This window comes from Telopea speciosissima, chromosome 9, assembly GCF_018873765.1.
Source record: "Telopea speciosissima isolate NSW1024214 ecotype Mountain lineage chromosome 9, Tspe_v1, whole genome shotgun sequence".
Lineage (NCBI taxonomy): Eukaryota > Viridiplantae > Streptophyta > Magnoliopsida > Proteales > Proteaceae > Telopea > Telopea speciosissima.
Genome location: NC_057924.1, coordinates 60,625,982 through 60,645,953, shown reverse-complemented (window position 1 = coordinate 60,645,953; position 19,972 = coordinate 60,625,982). Strand labels below are relative to the sequence as shown.

General features: G+C 38.3%; 1 protein-coding gene across 3 annotated transcripts; it reads left to right on the top strand.

Moving 5' to 3' along the window:
* Window positions 1–314: 314 nt before the first annotated feature.
* LOC122640825 (multiple RNA-binding domain-containing protein 1-like) lies at window positions 315–18,202 on the top strand. Of its 3 annotated transcripts, none has more exons than XM_043834072.1 (15): window positions 315–415; window positions 521–628; window positions 724–838; window positions 1,012–1,724; window positions 1,853–1,984; window positions 2,378–2,467; window positions 2,606–2,723; window positions 4,775–5,098; window positions 7,608–7,672; window positions 8,201–8,375; window positions 15,189–15,293; window positions 15,378–15,479; window positions 15,571–15,744; window positions 17,667–17,798; window positions 17,888–18,202. In XM_043834072.1, coding segments are annotated over exons 1-15 (2,529 nt in total). In that variant the 5' UTR covers window positions 315–413; the 3' UTR covers window positions 18,062–18,202. The 3 variants fall into 3 exon arrangements, with proteins under 3 accessions (XP_043690007.1, XP_043690006.1, XP_043690008.1); XM_043834071.1 differs by having other exon boundaries at window positions 2,600–2,723; XM_043834073.1 differs by lacking the exons at window positions 17,667–17,798; window positions 17,888–18,202 and adding an exon at window positions 15,886–15,974 and having other exon boundaries at window positions 2,600–2,723; window positions 15,571–15,827.
* The last annotated feature ends 1,770 nt before the right edge of the window (window positions 18,203–19,972 follow it).

The window sequence follows — 19,972 nt, the reverse complement described above, 5'->3', positions numbered from 1 at the left end:
CCCACACCAAGGTTCATTGTTCTAGAGAATGGAATCGGGAACAGAATCGATTATTGTCGATTTGCTGAAACCGATTTTTCTGGTTTTATTATCAATTAGTATTTTGCGCCCTAACCAGGCAAACAGGGACGTTCGGTGTTCACTTAACCGCTACACCGCCGTGTTCTCTCTTTTGTGTCATATTTCTATGAAGTATTGAACTGCCATCTGGTTCCATTCTCTGCTTAGCTAACAGAGCTTTCTCGACTATTCTTGTAGGGCTTTGAGCAAGACTAAGTGCTGTTCATATATTTATCTCTGTACCCCGCTGTGCTTTTTGAACTCTTCTCTCACTTGAGGTGTCTTAGTGTCTATAACATTGCATCATCTCAAAATTTGATCTTCTGCTATTCCGCCATTGAAGCTGAGGGATTATGTGAGTATTTTATCTTCCTTTATTGTAAGAATTGTTTTTCCTTGGGATTCGTTTGATTGTTTTTTTTTTTTTTTTTTAATTTAATTGGATGGATGTCTTTTTCAGGTCTCGCATTTGTGTCAAGAATTTACCTAAATATGTTGCAGAGGATCGTCTCAGAGAGTTCTTCTCTCAGAAGGGAGAAGTAACCGACGCCAAACTCATGCGAACCAAGTAAAGCATCTAAATTTCTGTTCTGTTCCTTTGTTTTATCAGATTCTATTTGGTCTTAAATTGATTTTCTTCCCCCGTTCTGTGGGTACTCTCAGAGATGGTAAGAGTAGGCAATTCGCTTTCATCGGGTTTCGAACTGAAGGAGAAGCTGAAGAAGCTCTCAAGTTCTTCAATAACTCATACCTGGATAACAGTAGACTTACATGTGAGGTGTGTAACTTGCCACTTGGAGAATTTATGAATTTAATATCTGTTCTGTAATTGGTTTAAGTGGTAGATTGGAGAAAAAGAATGTTCGTAACCTCTCAGAAGTAAACACTGCATGATTTTAACTGGAATGCTTACTTAATTGAACTGAAAATACCTGCCATTTGTTACTTCAGGTTGCTCGTAAAGTTGGGGATCCAAATATGCCTCGACCATGGAGTCAGTATTCTGCAACAAAGCAAGAGAAAGTGGCCGAAGAGAAAAAGGAAAACATTGGTTCCAAAAGCTTAAGCCATGTGGATACCAAGGGGATTGTTCAGAATTCTAAAAGAAGCAGCGAAAATAATGACCCACAGCTTCTGGAGTTTCTTCAGGTTATGCAGCCTCGAATTAAATCAAAGTTGTGGGCAAATGATTCTGTGGGAGTTCCCCTTCTTGAACCAGGTGGTAAAGCTGGCACGAAGCAGAAACGGTTGGATGAGGCAGAAGTACAACAATCGGGTTCAAATCAGGTTGAATATGATGAAAATGATAAAAGAGAAAATGGGTCATTGAATGCCCATGCAGCAAAGCAGTCAGGTAATGCACTCAATGACGAGGTTGTCTCAGACATGGATTATTTCAAGAGCAAAGTTAAGAGACAATGGTCGGATTCAGAAAGTGATGATGATTCACCCGTTGAAAAAAATGATCAAGATAATGAGGAGTTAGATATGGAGGAGCAATGTGAAGACAATCAAAATGAAGTCCCAAAAGATAAGGTTAAAAAGGGGGCCTCATCTGAAAACTTTGATGTTGAAGGAGACCTGTCATCAGGACTGAAAGATGCAAGAGAAGAAGTTCTAGAGACTGGCCGTCTCTTTGTTCGCAATCTTCCATATAGTGCAACGTATGTTCTAGTTCAAGCAAGTCTTCTTTCAATATAATAGAAAATAAATATGAGTGTAGTCTAATTAGGGAGTCGGGAATTCCAATTGGTTGTTCTGATTGGTCTGTTATGTTTCTGTTGGAATTCAGTGAGGATGATCTGGCAGAACTCTTCAGCAAATTTGGCAATATCTCACAGGTTCATCTAGTAGTTGATAAAGACACCAAGCGGTCTAAAGGATTTGCTTATGTTCTTTATACACTTCCAGAATCTGCTCTTAGGTAGCTATTTCTTATAATTCTATATGATGCATTTTTCATGTTTTATAGAATGACTTTTGGTGAGGTTGAGAAAATTTCGATATGAAACTTTGTTTATCTGAAAAAAGGATTTAGATTTCTTTCCTTGTTTGCTTCCCTCATAAATGTTAAGGATCCCATCAAGCTTTGAACTTTGTGAATCATTTGCTGTGGGGTAATGAGCCAAGATGCAAATGTAGACTATTGTTTTTCTTTTTCCCCTACCCTCTGAGGTCTAAACTCTAGATCATGTCTGTTTCTTGTTTCCCAATGATGATGACTTTTTCATGAATGTAAGTATAACCTATCCACATGAAAAATACTTCCACTGATGTCTTTTTATAGTCATTGTTGATTTAATTTCCTTTTCTTCAGGGCATTGGAAGAATTAGACAATTCTATTTTCCAAGGCAGATTGATGCACATTATGCCGGCAAAACAACAAAATCCTTCTGAGAAGCAAGAGTCAGTAATGCTAAGCTCTTACAGCTTATATTATGTTTCTGAGTTTTGATTGTTTATGGATTTTAGAACCATTCTTTAAATCCTGTGTTGATTAAATAGAGACCATTACGTTTGGGTATGCTGATTTTTCAGGTCTAGTGTTGCTGCTGGTCAAGCTTCAAAAACTTTTAAGCAACAGAGGGAGGAACAGAGGAAAGCATCTGAAGCCAGTGGAGATACACAAGCATGGAACAGCTTGTTCATGCGCCCTGATACGGTTTGCCCCAGTTAAAAAATTTTCAATTATATATTTGTTTTCATCACTGAGATTGTGGTGGCTAAAGAGGCTAAACTGTTCATGAAATAATAAAATATCTATATGCACTTGGATGAGGTAATTAATTCCATTGCCTATTTTTTTTATAATTCAGTTGATATGAGTGTAGACTGTGCCTAATGCTAAACATGGCCTGTCCATTTTAGCTATTCTTTCTGCTGGCAAAACATTATGCTGAAATTAACTCGACTAGTGATTGTATTCAGTGACTGATGGATTTTCCTTGCAAGTTTGCTTGAAATGAAGAAATTGCAATTACGAGGTTTCACGAGATGTTTAGTAAGAATAATAGACCTTTCCCTACAATAGAAATCTCAATGACTAGTTTGACCGATTTTCATCAAAATGTGATACGAGGTTGGGTCAACTGTTATATTGAGTGCAGATAGAAGAGGTGTTTGTACATCTTGCTTCAGCTGATCCTAGGCTCTATATTTTAGTCCTGGATTTTACCAAAAAAAATATTTTAGTCCTGGAGAAGAATGTTCTGAGTACAACATTACAATCAAAGATTGTGGAAGAATGATGCTAAAGGTTCTTGATTGAAGTGTATTTTCCGAGGCCTGATCATAGAGATAGAGCTCTCATGTGAAGTTGTCAAGCTGTGAACAGCCGCTTGCTCGGTTGGTTGGTGGTTTGCCTCCCCCCCTCCCCCCGTGGTTAGAAATCTCTTGTAGTTGGTAGTTAAAGTACCATTGGGCAGCTAGATAGGATAGAACCAAAAAAAAAAGAAGTTATCAAGCTCCACCCAAGGTTCAGGTATTTGCTTCATTTTGCTCAGTTCTTACTTTGGAGGTGCTGGAAAACAGACAATTCAAATTAGCCAGCAAGATCAAGTTGGGAATGACAGAACCTTTATTTCTATATTTTAATTTGACCCTGAGGTTTTGAGCAAACAATTAGTTTTGAGTGGCTTCTCTCTTCCCAGTAGAAGATGTTTATACCATAATTCGAAAACTCGGGTCTTGGTCTCGTTTCAGCCTGACTGAAATGACCAAAATAACCGAAATTTCGCTGAAACACTGCATTTTTTGCCTTGAGTTTCGGTTGGCCATTTCAGGGGGAAAACGATCGAAATTTCACTGAAACCGTGCATTTTTGTCTACTATGTAGACATGACCAAATGTTGTAATGCGGGGTTAAAGGGTGTTTTGGGTACCCTTGTAATTATGTATTGTTCTGAGGGTGTCCTTGTAATTTGCTCTTTCTCTCCTCTTATTATAAATAGAACATGCTTGTGCTCCCCTGGGGAGCAAGTTATTATTCCCTAAATCATTTTATCACCAAAATTTCGGCGAAACACCGGAAATTCGACCAAAATATTGCCGAGTCCTTAATTTGTCTGTTATTTCGTCTCAGCCTCGTCGAAATCACCGAAATTTTGAGTTTTTTTAACTATGTTATACTTCCTGGATACAGTTGGAACTAAATAGCTTCGATTTTTTGGGGGTTCATTCCCTATGTCATCTCATGGGGTTCTTTGGAAGAAAAAGAATGACCATATATTTGAAATAAATCTAGAGGCTGGCTCAAGCTGATGGGGAGGGCACTGGACTGTGCCCATCAAAGAATTTCGGGGATTGGAAGCCTTTCTGAAGGGGTATCCAGTGCTGTGAAATCATTCAAGTCTTGTCAACAGAGAGATAAGTCTTTCCTTTTTAAATGTTGATTTACGCAGGGGGGTGGAGTGTGTGGTTTCTCCCTGTGTAATCTGGTTGTTCTTTGTGTACATCCTTACCTAATTTTAATGTATCTTGACTTGATTGGTGTAAATATGTACTATGTACCACTTAACTATTCGGACTTTGGTGTCTTGAATGACATCTCAAAGCTGCGTCCATAGAAATTTATGTTGATTCGTGCTTGGTTCTCTGATTTATTACTTCTTAATCTTCTTTTTGTGGCCTTACATGGGCGTATACTTGAACTCAACTTTCTTGATTGGCCTACTTCAAAAATTTATTCTAATTTGTTCTTATTCATTTGCGTAGGTTGTTGAAAACATTGCCAGGACACTTGGTGTCGATAAAAGTGATCTGCTTGACCGTGAAGCAGATGATCTTGCTGTGCGTATTGCTTTGGGAGAAACCCAAGTGATTGCAGAGACCAAAAATGCTCTGAATAGTGCGGGAGTAAACGTTTCTGCATTGGAAGAATTAGCTGTTGGTAAAACTGTTGGCACTAGAAGAAGCAACCATGTTCTATTAGTGAAGAATTTACCATATGGTTCTTCTGATGGAGATCTTGCCAAGTTGTTTGGAAAGTTTGGGAGTTTGGATAAAATTATTTTACCCCCAACAAAAACATTGGCCCTGGTATGTGTGTTATCATTTTGCTTATTTGGTGGTGGTGTTTCTTGTATTTGTGTTTAGGGAAGTAGTTCTCTGTCCGGGAGTGTGGCCTACGCCAGCACTCCCATGTGTCTATCTCTCTCCTCCTCAAAACAAGGGAGCAGAGATGTCTTTTCACATGGGGAGGAGAGAGATAGACTCATGGGAGTGCTGGCTTAGGCCACACTCCCGGACAGAGAACTTTTTCCCTTGTGTTTATTACGAAAAAATGTTCTGAATATCATCTTTGTCTTGTTATCTGTCACCTTTATCTTGTTATCTTACAGTAATTAGATTTCATTTTTCTTTTCCTTTTAATTTTGAGGCCCTGTTTCCTGAGCAGTCCACATATGATGGCCTTTTTGTGTGACCCAAATATCTGTCATGGGGCAGTTTAGTTGCGGCACAAATTTTGTGGACAGGTAGACACCAACATCCCCTGCTCAGTGCTCACATATCAAATTCCATCCCAAGTAGTGTTTGCCAAGTGGGAAAACAGAGCTTCAAAAATAGAGTTTTGGGAGACTATATATTAGTGTGGTCAAAGTACCATAGACGTGCATGGACATACATGGGGATGCATGCCAATACACTAGGGGGTGTATTGTATGCTGACCTATAAATGCTAGCATGCCAAGATCAAAGGCTGGTAGAGAATAGAGATAGGTGCAGATTAAGTTCAGGTTGGATTCTGTTCTGATCTACTGTATTGGCATTTAAAGATGAAGGAAGTGTTGGTGCAAATGGTGATGGAGGGTTGATAGCTGAATATAGAAGATAATAGATAACCTCGGCAAGCTAGAGTCCATTAGTTGCCCCGTTGTGTAAGTCTTACCTAAGCCCACTTGAGTCACACAAGTAAATACTCAGATAGTATACTGTAAAATTCGATGGCTGGCTTTGAAAGCAGCCAAGATTTGCTTTATATAGAGGTGAAAGCCTTGAGTACAGCAAAATAACATTAAAGAGACTTAGAATTCGGAATTCCCCAAACATAGATAACAATTCCTAGACATGTAAAAGTACAACCAAGCAATAATAACTACTTAATAAGGAAAACTAAAATACTAATTAATACTACCTAGGAAAGTAAAACCCACTACATCAATTAACCTAGGAACATGAAAAGACAAACTAGAAAGGCACAAATTGAACAGTCAGCTTTTAGGGAGTGCTGGCTGGATCTTGGATGCCCAAATAGGTCTACGGCAAGGCTGAGAATAGCCTGGCCAGGCTAAGCCGTGGGCCAGGGTTGAGTTGTCTTGATCTGGCCTCTTGTGCTGGCTCTTTTAGGTTGTGGTGCATCTCCATCAGTATTTGGATTGAATTAGGCTCTAAAATTTGGCACGTGGCTAATCCAAATCATGTTGGATAGCCACATCATCTGTCCATGTGGAATAATAAGGTTGAGCCACTCAAAGATCATTTGGACTTTTGCGACTTACTTCAAAGTAGTTTCATTGTATATGATACTGTTTTAAAAACTTATGCCAATAACACTTATCCATGCTCACCAAAAAAATTAAGTTTAGTTGGTGGTGATTATAAAGCCTGTTTTGCCACCATGGGGCCATGTATCTCTGTCGAACAGTAAGCAATCATGTTTTTATTTACTACTTCAGCCCAAGTCATTGTTAACCCTTCCGTTGTTTAGAGTTAACCTCTGTTTTATCTCCTTAGAGTTCGAATAGCATAAGGAAAGTTGGTCTTTATATCTATCTATCTATCTATCTATCTATCTGAGATTGAGAATTCTATGGAATGGAATGGAGTTGAGCTTTGGAGTTTTTTGTGTGCTTGGTGCCCTGATTTGGATAGCAAGGGGCTGGAATCTCTCTCTTCTCAGATCGGAATCTTCTTATTTCAGGACAGTTTTGCGCTTCTTCCTTGCTGTGATACCCTGTATTGGGGCTCTCTTTTGCTTTATCAATTACAGTTATATCTACTGGTTATTATTATTCGTTTTGCTTCTTTGCTTAATTTGATTACAGTTTGGTATATTATTTTGCTTCTGATTTGTTGTGCAAATTCCCTAATCTGATTCCTTGCATGAACTCCTAAATATTTTCAAAGTTCCATGTCTGATTTCTATATCAACAGTAGAGACCAGAAAGCACGATTGCCCTATTCTTGGAAGGTTGGGGGCTTGCTATGTTAATAGATCTCGAATAACTAGATTTGAGGCTCTAATACCATGATCCTTTGCCAACATGTATCTTGAAGTATTCTGATTTTCATTTATAAAATATGTATGTCATCTTTCCTGTGTTTTGATATATATATTTTTTACATCTCACAAGCAATTTTCGTCACTGCAAAGTCAAAAAACATTCCTAATGGAAATGGATTTGATTTCTGGACAAATGTAATTGAGCTTCTTAAAGTTATGTTACTTTATGTGGTTGTGAATTGCTAGTTAGTTTTTTTCCATATTTAACACCTCGTTGTTTCCTTTATCTAGTTGATGATGATGTCCTGTGGATGGTTATTTCAGGTTGTTTTCCTTGAAGCAGCTGAAGCGCGTGCAGCTTTCAAAGGCTTAGCATATAAACGTTACAAGTAAGTTAGTTTGTTTTTTGTTTTTGGGTTGGGGGTGGGGTGGGGCTAAATAACAGATTTTATTGAAAGATATAGAATAGTGTACAACAACAACAACACAGACGGACCAGAATCCCCTAAAACCAGGACCAAATACAAGACTGCAGTAAGACTAAGCTGATACAAACATCAAAGAAGAATATCAATCCCCTCAACAATTCTAGGCCTCAATTCACTTTGTCTAGTCTTGGGCCCTTGGCCTCTAGTGGAAGGAAACAGGGATGAACACCAAATGACAGATTTGACGACAATGTGAGACGTTCTCCATGGACAATTGCTGAACCATCCAGCCACAATTTCTTGCTTGAATGTCCATGTCACTGCCATTTCATTTTTTTTTTTTAGTCTACTATGCTTGCTGTCACTGCTTACATTGAAAGCATTAGCCGTTTTACATTATCGAGATTGAATTCATTTCCCCCCCCCTCTTATGGATGCTTGCTCTATTTCATTTGGAATGGAATTTTATCTTCATTTCTCCTCTCTCAGAGATGCTCCATTATATTTAGAATGGGCCCCCAACAACATTCTTAGTTTGAGTGCAACATCAGAGACCAAGTCACAAAGTAATGTCATTGTTGGTGAAAAAGATGTCAAGAGAGTGTTACTAGAGCAGCGTGTGGAAGGATTATCAGAAGTGGATATTGATCCTGATAGAGTTGAGGTTTGACAAATTTTTTTCCTTTCTAAATTTGTGTATGTGGCTATTTTTTTTCTTGTTTTATTTATTAAAATGAAATATAAAATTGATAAGGCCTACCGAACCAGAGGAATTCACAAGCTAGGCAACTGAAGGCTTGTTGATAAGCTGCGTCGCCCAACATTTTGGTACAAATAACATAGCTGGTTTTATTGCTTTCTTTATAATTTTCTATTTATTTTAATGATATGGACTGTTGAACAAGTATCTCAGAAGCCACTTTGCATTATCGTCATTTTCAATATCTCCCCTCATATGACCAGATGAAGCAAGGTGATATAAGTGGTTGCCTTGCAGGATCCGTAGGTCATCTCTCTATAGTGATCCCTTTTGTTTTTCTCTTACACACATGTTCTTTTTTCGTCCAGTTTATCTGAAAACCATTTCATTTTAAACTACCCTTTGTATTCATAACCACATTTCTCCCTTATCTAGCATTGTTGACAAAAGTAATCTCATCAACAAACAATGCACGCCATGCGATATTTTTCTTCTCACTCATAATTACGGCAAAGAGATGCAAGAATCAGTGCTCCTTGGTGTAAATCTAACTTTGTCAGCAATTCCTCTTCGACAAAGTCATTCCAACGCGAGTTACCCACGTAGTAAGGATGAATGGGTTTCTAATCACCTATGGTTACTTAGTTATAGAAACACAAAGAAACCAGAATCGCAGACAAATCAAAAACCAGATTTCTGTAGATCTTTAATATCAGAAAATCAAAGACTCTGATCTGTTCCAAAATCTGGTCAAGCCTTCTATTTGGGTATTATGATAAATGGATAATAAAATATCAAAAGTTGGGCCCAATTCGAATATCGGATTCCAGAATCTGAAGAATCCTACTTGAGATTTAATAGTAAGACATAAATCTGAAACCAGAACTTGAAAACAGATTTTCGAAACTGAGTTGAATAAAATCAGACTTGAAATGGGATTCTAATAAATCAACAGCAAGTTCAGATTTTGAAATCAGGGATGCCTTGAGAACCAAACCCGGTTCATGAAATCTGAAAACAGATTTGAAATATCAGATCTGAAACTCAAGTTATCAGGAAGTTCTAGTGCAAAAGGACTCTTTGTTTCAGTGAAAAGGTTGGATTTTTAATAATCAAATTATCAAATAGTAAGTAGTAACAGAATTTCAGGTATGGTTTAGGAGAATGAAACAATAACAAACTCATGAAAATCTAATTTCAGAGTACTATCCTGATTTTGATGAAGGAATTAATAAAAAGAGTAGAAGGGGAGGATATGAATCAAGCTTCTCAGTTGATCCTGGGCTGGAATCCCAACAGCCTTACCTTAGCATCTCACCAAGGGTGCTGCTGCATCTCACAGCAACCACATAGAGGCAGAAAGCCAATCTTTATTCAACTAGTAAAATCATGGAGACTCTTTAGGTGAACCAGAAACTTAATCCACGAGCCAGTTCTGAATCAGAAAAAACTGGTTCAAACCAGAACCACAAGAGGTTTTGATGTAGATCACAGGTCCATGTGTGGCTGCAAGAACAAGCCCCAAAACCAGCCGAGTGTATGGGATTCAAATGCTGTGAGAGGCAGCCTGGTCTGATGATTTAGCGGGCTTTTGTTGATTCGATGGAGCATCTCATAAGGCAGCCCAAGTCCAGATTGCGTGGAGAAACAGGAAGAAGAAAAGACCAAAACACTGTTCGCGTGAATAGTGTCACAGCCTATATTTGCTCAGTTTGGGAATACTTTTTAGTAGATCTGGTGGGCCCCATAGCCAGCTGGATGAGATTAGTTTGAAGACTCAATTGCCAATGCGTGGAGGACTCCTACAGCTGTTTTAGATAGGTTTTTAATTAGGATATTATTCAGTTATTTGATGTAATTAGAGTTAGAGATAATTTAGGATTATTTCCCTTGATACGGTAAAGACTAAAGTGGAGGTATTTTCTCAGATTTGGTGGGTCCACATGACAGCTTGTTTAGAGTACTTTGAATCCATAAAGGTTGCTGCCTTGCGTGGGGTTTTAGAGTTTTATTGTTTTAGTTATTTTCTAGATTAGCAATGGTAGTTTTATTTTAATTGAATTTTGTTCTGAGATATTTCTGGAAGAACCTAGGATGTAATCAATTGGAATTATAAATAAAGGAATAGGCTGATAACCAGCCAAGTCGAGTTTGAAGAAAAAAAAAAAAAGAATGAGCTTGGTTAAAGCCATTAATGGCTGTGAGAGACAGGTACGGTGAGAGGCCGGGGGTGAGATACCCAGGCTGAGATAGCCAACCCCTTCTATCCTTATTCCCTTCTCTATTTTCTCTCTTTTTTTGTATGTTTTTTTTTTTTTTTAAATATTTCAATCCCTGCAAATCTGAGATCAACCGAGGTTCCAATCTATTGCTGGGTTCATTCATTCAATAGAAGATTTCATGCTACCTTAGTTGCTGATTGAAGAAAGCCTCAAAATACCCTGTGGATGCTGTTCTTCATTGAAGAGTTTACGATCCTCCTGTAGAATTAGTTGCAGCCTAGCTATTCTACATTAGGTTTTTCTGGTCTGGTTCTCTGACTGCATTCGTACTTGATAGACTACCTCTGATCTGCATCAGTAAGGGGTGTTTGTGGATGCCACAACTATCATATCTTCAAAGTGATTTTCCTCCCAAAGGATATAGTGACACACCAAATGACGGACGAAAAGGAATCCATGTCCAGGACATCTGAGTAAGAGAAATCTGAAATCTTTCAGCTTAGTAATAGAATAATTATATAGCCTATTTGCAGCTTTTTGCCCTCTTGTTCTCTAATGTGTGAAAGTGGAGTTTTATGGCAGGGACATCCATCGGGGATGGTTGATTTGATGCTGTTTTACTGGTGGTAAAGAGGGTATGGCCTGTGCTGACTGGGCTCTTGTTTTCCTGTGTGTAGTATGAAGGTTCCTCCCTAAACCCACTGATGGGTTTCTAGAAGACTAAAGGATTAGGTTTAGAAACTCAGTTGAAAACCAGAATCGCAGTGAGGTTTGGAAACCAGATTTCAGAAGAAATTGAATAACAATTAATTCAAGAATCAGAATGGGCTAATATTCTGGTTGAAGGTCAGAATAATGGAGAAGAATAATGAACGGATTCGATGGATAAACAGTGGCTTGAAACTATAACAGAAAACAGTAATCAAATCTGAAAGACCAGCCACAAAACTGAAGAATTCAGAAAATCCTAGTGAGAGAAGGATTTCTGGAAATCAGTGTAAAAATTGGATTTTTAAGTTCCAAACGAGAGCAGAACTTTAGAACAGAAACCGAAAGCTTAATGTAAAATCAGATTTGAATTCCAACGGTTAAAATTTGAGTCTCAGGAATTCCTTGTTGGAATATGAATTCAAAAAACTTGAAGGAAAACTGGGTTTTATGCAAAGATCAGAACCAGAACATTAATGGAAGTTTAAGCAACTGGCTAGCAATTTTAGACCATTAACTAGTAACAGATTCAGCAACTAAAAGATATGAATGAAAGAAAAGTTAAGTTTATGCTACTTAATTAGAATTGACGGAAGGATTAGAGAAGAGAAGAAGAAGAATAGAATAGGAGGATATGACCAGGCTTCTCACCTAGCCTTGCTGGAATCCCACCAGCAATATTGGAGTCTCACCTATAGAATAGTTGAATCCCAAAATCAGATTCTGAGTCCTGCAGAAAAGAGCAGCAAAAAGCCATCTTCATTCATTAATAAAATCCGTGTGCAAGGTTGGACCCCCTTACAAACTTATATTGGAGACTCAAACACTAAAAAAGAAAGGTCTAAACCAATCCTTAATTAATTAAGTAGCATAAACTGACTAGGAAACTAAAATAATGAAGGAAACTAACTCAAAACAGGATTGGACTTATAGAATCCTAATCCAACCTAACACTTAATAACAATTAAAATATAGAAATAAAGACACTTAACTATTTTCATAGGCCTAGCTTCTACCCATATTATAGGCCCATTAAAGTGGCCCATTGCAATGAAAACATATTGGATCAAAGGCCCAACACATACATAACCCAATCCAAAGCTTGTTTCCATTTTTCCATTAAAATTAGCCCTTGTGTTTTATCTACATCATCCACCCTGTGGTGTGTGGGGATTGCCTTTTACAGCTTTTCGTAAGATCTTTCGGCAAGGCTTGTATGCGCAAGGCTTGTATGCATTCTCCTTTTCCTTCAATAAATTCATCATGTTACCTGCACTACCCATAATATTTAGGGAAAGTTACAAGATAGTGGCTGCATTTGCCAATCTATGTAGAGGTTTAAAAATTAACAAAATTATACAAATCACTAATGGCTACTACCAAACTACACAAAACAGTACCTGCTCTATGTATTTGACACCCTTACATAACCTTTGGGCCATTTTACCCTTTTATTTGGTGGAAAGTGTCTGATATCCTGCTGTGCAGGACTGAAGCTTGGCTTTGGGCAATTAAGGACCAAGTAAGAGCAGGGAGCCCCTTGACTCACCTTACTGCTAGAGAAATCTCATATTGAGGCTTTAAGCTGCTGTTATTTATTAATTCAGTTCATCTATTGTTACTGTTGTGAACTTCTTAAATCCTAGCTATCGATATATAAAATTCTCACAGAACTTGAATTCTTAGTTGGAAAAGAAAACCCCATATCTTGATATCCAACCATCAGATCTGGATCATACTTTATAGTCGTATTTTACCTGATAAAGTGAGCTATCGATCTGAATGTCAGACCAATCTGAGCAATTCTCTTTGAGCTATTTAAATTCCTCCTAATCTGGTTTGTCTTTTTCCATGTGATTCTGTCGCGAGCTGATCTCCCACTGGATCTCACTGGTTCGGGATTAGCAGTGCATTATCTCCTTTTTTTTATTCGTTTCTCCATTTATTTTTGTTATCACAGTTCCAGCGGCCAGGAGATGATCAGGCTGATTAGTTCAGTAAATTCAGTTAGACATGCATGATGGTTGATATATTGGGATTACATATTTTATATATATATATATATTTATATTTATATTTTCATTATTCCCTCACGTCTGGTTGAGTTTTTCCTGGAAATGATTATTCCTTCTTAATTCAATGGTGGCAAATGAGGGCGGGTGATGCAGGCACGACTTGAGATGGAGCTCCAATCGGTTATGGTTTTTATGCCGATATTCTGGGTTTAATTAAATCCATCTAATCCAGCCTAATCTTGGTTCAACTTCTGGCCCAGCCGACATATATTTGGGGGACTTAATAGCAATCGAGATTGCTGATTTGAAGGGGGATTATTTCCTGGATTTATCAGCTATTGGTTTGCTGATTTGTAGGAGATAATGACGGGTCGTGTGGGCCCCACAGCCAGCTAGCTTGGAGATCAAGTTGAAGATGCCATGCGAGAGGAAGTTTTTCCAGATTTTGAGTGGCCCCCATGGCCATGTGGAGAAGAGCATAGGGAAAATTCTCCAGATTTGATGGGCCCCAAGTCCAGCTCGCATGGGTAGAATAAAATAGGAGATCGATGGAGAGAAGGATGCGCCTTGCGTGAGAGATTTTAGAGATATTCTGGTGGGGCCTATCTGCTTTGTGATGTGTTAGTTTCCTATAATTTAGGATTCTATCTAGTCCATTCGTGGGTGGGTGGGTGGGTGGGTGGGGGGGGGGGGGGCTTAGTAGCTTTAGGTTTGTTTCTTTTTTAATTAGATTTATTTATGTAATGGGTAGTTTCTGTTTTTGAGGGCCGGCCTTGGTGCAACGGTAAAGGTTGCTCCATTGTGACCAAGTGGTCACGGGTTCAAGTCTGGAAAAAGCCTCTTTGCGAAAGCAGGGGTAAGGCTGCGTACATTATGACCCTCCCCAGACCACGCAGTGGCGGGAGCCTCATGCACTTGGTACGCCCCTTTGGTAGTTTCTATTTTTAGGACTCTTTAATTTCTTACCTAGATTAGGATTGGGTTGCTTTATTATAAATACATGTAAGTGGCTGAGCAAAAGAGGACAAGATTAAAGATAAAGAGTTCTGGTTGAAGCTGTGACGATGCAGTAATGGTCTGGTGAGGGACCATGGGTGAGAGCCTGGCTGAGAGAGCTGATCCTATCCCTCCCTTCTATATCTCTTTATTTTTATTTCTTTATCCTTTATGTTCTCCATTCATATGTAATAGGAATAGCAATTAAAAAAAAGAAGAGAGTTTCAGTTATTTAATTTTGATCCTTATTGTGTTGATCCTTGCTGCAATTGATCTCTCACTGGTTTCTCCCTGGTTCAAGGTCGATTTTGCATTAGCGGGCCATTGAATTAAACGGTATGGTTGCTCCATTGTGATCAAATGGTCACGGGTTCGAGTCTGGAAACAGCCTCTCTGCGAAAGCAGGGGTAAGGCTGCGAACATTATAACCCTCTCCAGACCCGGAAGTGGCGGGAGCCTCGTGCACTGGGTACGCTCTTTTAATTCAATGGTAGCAAATAAGAATGATATTTGAACTAGGTTCAAAGTCTAATCCAATTATGGAACACCTTTTCTTTTATTCTTCTTTAAATTGAAAATGTTCTTTATTATTATTATTATATATATATTTTTTTTTGGGGGGGGGGGGGGGGTGGGGTGGGGAGCACAAATCAAATTTATTGTTGAAGTTTCAGTAAAATCCAAATATGCTACTTTTGGGCACTATCCATGAGTGCTACTTTTGCTGATCACTGAAAAAACTGTCAATTTACACACTCCTTTGAAATGATTAAATGCATTTAACTGCAGATGATATTTCTATTGATCTGTTAACAATACCTCTCTTTGGGTTACAGTCTCGATCTCTATTTGTCAAGAATCTGAATTTCAAAACATCTGATGAGAGTCTGAGGAAGCATTTTAGTGAAAATGTGAAGGAAGGAAAGATCCAGAGTACCAGGGTAATTTTTTGGCACTGGACGTCTTTATCATATTATTTTTTTTATCTTATTCTTCTCTCATGTTTCAGTTCTGTCATTGTGCAGATAAAGAAGCACCTGAAAAATGGGAAGACTCTCTCAATGGGTTTTGGTTTTATTGAGTTTGATTCTGTAGAAACTGCGACAAATGTGTGCAGGGATTTACAGGTTATAACTTGTGATATTAACTCATCAAGAGTATCATGTGTCTTTCTGTAATTTTAGTTAGGTAATGAAACACTTGTCTTGTCTATTTCAGGGAACTGTTTTGGATGGACATGCTCTTATTTTGCAACTTTGTCATGCCAAGAAGGATGGGCAAGTGGCAAAAAAGGTTGATAAAGATAGGAGTTCAACAAAATTAATTGTGAGAAATGTTGCTTTTGAGGCTACAGAAAAAGAACTGAGGCAACTATTTAGTCCATTTGGCCAGGTACTCATTAGTCCTAACCTGTTCTTAGATCATTTAATGAATGATAAATAGATGCTTTAACATGTTTACCCCCTTTCTGTTAGTTACCTTCTGGGAAGAGGTAAGCACGCACAAAGAAAGTAAAAATCTTGAAGGTCTTAGTTGGAAAGTTATTCGTTAATGCACAACTTAGTTTGAGATCATGTCTTACAAATCACCCTTTAAAGATCGAGAGACAGGCACAGATAGAAACAGGCAGGCAACTAATTCTGTGCAAAGTTGTGGATGAATTCAGTTTCCAGTTCTCTTGTTCTGTGGACATACGAACTTTTGAGGACATCAAGTTAGATCCTTTTTTCTAGAAATGCAACAGAAGATTATTTGCAACCCTCCAACCAATTCCATCTTATTCAGTATTGAGATAATGTCTTATGAATTGCCCTGCAAAGATCAAGAGGCAGACACATATAACATCCAGGGGACAACTAAGAAATGAGAAAGTTATGGATAGTTTCAGTATCCAATAATCTCGTTCCTTGGGCGTATGAACTTGTGAGGACATTTAGATTCTTTTTTATAAAATGTTTAGGAATTATTTGCAACTTTCATACCAGTTCCATCTAATTCTATTTTACTGCCTTAGTAATGTGACCAGTGTCATATCAGGGGATATTGAACATCACAAAAGTTGAGTTTTGCCTTCATTGCAACTTAGTATGTGGCAAATATGGGTGGCTCCATGTGATAGAGCAAATCACAGACAGCTCAACTGGTCAAGTTCCAGCCCCAAACAAGTAGGGAAGTGTCCTGAAACTGGATGCAAAATGATTGGAAGTTACAATAATGTGACAATATTTCATTGTAATGAAGTAGCATTGTTGTAATTTATGAAACTACAACAAGAGGTTCTCTTATAAAATTAATCCACCTGCATCTTTCTTCCATATCTACCACATGGCAAGAGAGTGTGATCTTTCAATGTAAGACCAAGTTCTCAGACCCTTGTGGGGTTCAGTTATTCCCATGTCTCATTAAGACTATATCAGTCCCAAGTATGTGTTGATAGTTTTCTTTTTCTAGTAATTCAGTGGCATTATTATTTTTGTGCACAACGTTGGTTTTGTCTTGAAACTGAGTGACTTTTACTCACTTTAGCCAAGCAGGAAGTTTCTTGTACTTCTAAAATGCAATCTGAGGATTAAGATCATTTGGCATTTTATTTTCTGCCTGACAATGTGCATGAGACGCATTCTCTGGATTCAATATTCTGTTCCTCTTCCATGCAGCCTTTTATTTGATCTGTCTTTGTAATTGAGGATCTTTCTGAATTCATGATTGATGTCTGTTGCTGCAAACTTTATGTTCTTTAAATCTCCCATGTAAGGAACCGATCCTCTAGAAGCCAATTCCTTTCAGATAACATAAATTTCTATGGACTGAAGTAATTTTTTAGCTGCTCTTAATACCTATCCTCCCTTCCCCACTCCCCCCCCCCCCCCCGAGAAATTTTTATCACCTGCGGTTCCCCTGCCCGTGCCTCTAATAAAAGGGGGGTGGACCCCACCCGGGCAGTGTGTTCGGTCAGGGGGTGGAATGGTCATTTCAGCCCCCTATGAGAGGAACCGCACAACTGTACCAGTCAGCGAACCTCAGGGGATAAAGGTCCCTCCCCCCCCCCCCCCTCCCCAACCCCAAAAAAAAAAAAGAATTTGTTTAGGTCCTATATGCATGGATCTTTATTCATTTGACTCGATCATTCGTCAAGTTTTCCTTTGATCATGCCTTCTATTTAATATAAAATTGTCTTTGAGCCAGGATAAATTTTGTCGATGCATCTGGGCGTAGATTAACTGTATTACTGCTAAGAACCATGAGATGATCCCACTGTTAACTCATTTTGATTTGCCCAATTGTTTCTACTCATTTATTGCGATATGTGGTAGATTAAAAGTTTAAGGCTGCCGATGAAGTTGGGAAGCCATAGAGGCTTTGCATTTGTGGAGTATGTCACAAAGCAAGAGGCGCAGAATGCACTTCAAGCTCTTGCATGCACCCATCTGTATGGTCGCCATCTGGTAAGGCTGTTAAAAAGTTTTGCAATATGTATGTTCATCTGCTTGGTTACCACAGGACCATGGTTACAACTCCCTATTATTATTTTTAGGTATTGGAACGAGCAAAAGAAGGTGAGAGTTTGGAAGAACTACGGGCTAGAACTGCTGCACAGTTCACTGATGAGCAAACTGGGTTTCAGAACCCAACAAAGTTGTCCAAGAAAAGGAAACAATTGGCTATCGTTGAAGAAGGCAATATTAAGTTTCAAAGGATTGCAGATTAGTGCTTCAGACAATTTTGTGGCATAGAAGTCTGAAAGCTAAAGTTAGTTGTCTCATCGATCACACAAGTTATTCTGTGTATGAGTTGTTTAGATGAAAGCATCTACACCCAGTTTTCCTGTTTGGGAGTCGCATTATTCTTATGAGTTATTTAGTTGAAAGCATCTACTATGCTGGGTTTGGTATGCATTCTAAGAAATCATACTAACCATGTCCACTGTATAATTTCAAACACTTTCAAAGTATAGCTATATGGTTCATTCTCTTTAAGCAAGACTTGGGGCTTAGGTCTTAGGGGGTGGTGTGTCCCGTACCCATTTGAGGTTGAGAATATAGATGACAAATATACGTTAAATAAATAATTGGTTCCGATGTTTAAGATATGGGTGGAAGATTAAGGTTGCGTTTGGTCTGATTTCTTGGAATGCAAATGCATATCAAACGCAGCCCTAGTTCTCCTGTTTGGGAGTCGCATTATTCTTAATCTCTCTATGCCATCATTTTCTGAAAGGCAAATATCTTGGGCTGTAGGAGACGTAATACGTGTTTCATGATAACATGAGCACGTAGTCTTAGGTGGGTCCAACTTAATAGATTAGCACTGAAAGGGCTTAAATTGGTATACGCTATTATTCTCTCTCTCTCATCAATTTAAACTGTCCAGTAAAAGTTTGAAGCACCATGCCTCAGATTGGCCTAGCAGATTTGATATCAGACATTAATAGACTCTCTCAATCCCTTGTTTCAGTTTCTTTCTCTTGTATTCCACGGACCATCAATACTGTTGCTGATGTCCTGGCACGGAAGGCCCTCTCACTTGTGTGACGGATTGTCTGTTTCCACTCAGTGTATTCATGATCTTTGCACTCATGAATCTGCTGCTTGTACGCACTCCCCTTATCAGTAAATTTTCCTTTTACCAAAAAAAAAAGTTTGAAGCACCAAAAATTTGTAATGTATGATACACTAAAAGGTTCTGGACCTACACATGATAAGATTCCACCTTAAAGATTATACTTAAAACAGTGATAGCCTAATGTCTAATCCCAATTAAATGGGGTCGGCTGTATGGATCCTTGCCCTCCAATCAATTGTATTTGAATTCATAATTGATAATATAAAGTTCTAGAATCCATTTTAAAAGGGTTTGGTTAGAGTTTTTTCAGCTACTGGTTGTTGGCCTGACACACCAACCCTCCTCCTCCTTTTATCCGGTTTGGGACCAACAACAAACGCTGACAGAGTTATCAACAAACTAGACTGTTGTCAAATCTAGATATTCCCCAAATGATGGCTTAAGATTAATGTATTGTTGATTTTAAAACAGATGGTTGTTGTCAAGAGTTTAAAGATGGAGTGGGTGAGTGATATTATTCATGTGAGGGCTAACCTAAAACATGAACAAATTTTTATTTGAGAGTTTGTAAACTAATATTGTTTCTGAAAAAGAAAAGAAAAATCTTCATTCCACAATTTGACTGTACTAACTCATGGATTAGCCTAAAGTCTAGAAGTAGCTCCTTAAGCACTAATAAGTTACTTTTCACTTCAATGCAATCCAAAGAAATTTGGTTTCATAAAGTATGCATGAAAACAGATAATTTGCAAAACCCTATGAAAATTTGCAATCTTGCGCCTCATTTAAGAATTTTATGTGGAAAGTGCTAAAAGATGGGTTGCAAATGAGAATCTGCATTGCATACTTTCTTTTTTATTTCATGTATACATCCTTCATGAAGGATACCAATATTAGAACAAGAGATTTGTTTTTAAAAAGCTAGAACTTAATATCATAGTTGTCAATGTGTCGCCTAAGTATCCTTCACTTGAAAGACGCCATATTTGTGTTGTCTTGACATTCAGATCCCTTCCAACACTTAGGTTCACCTAGATGCCGTGACAATTACGCTTAA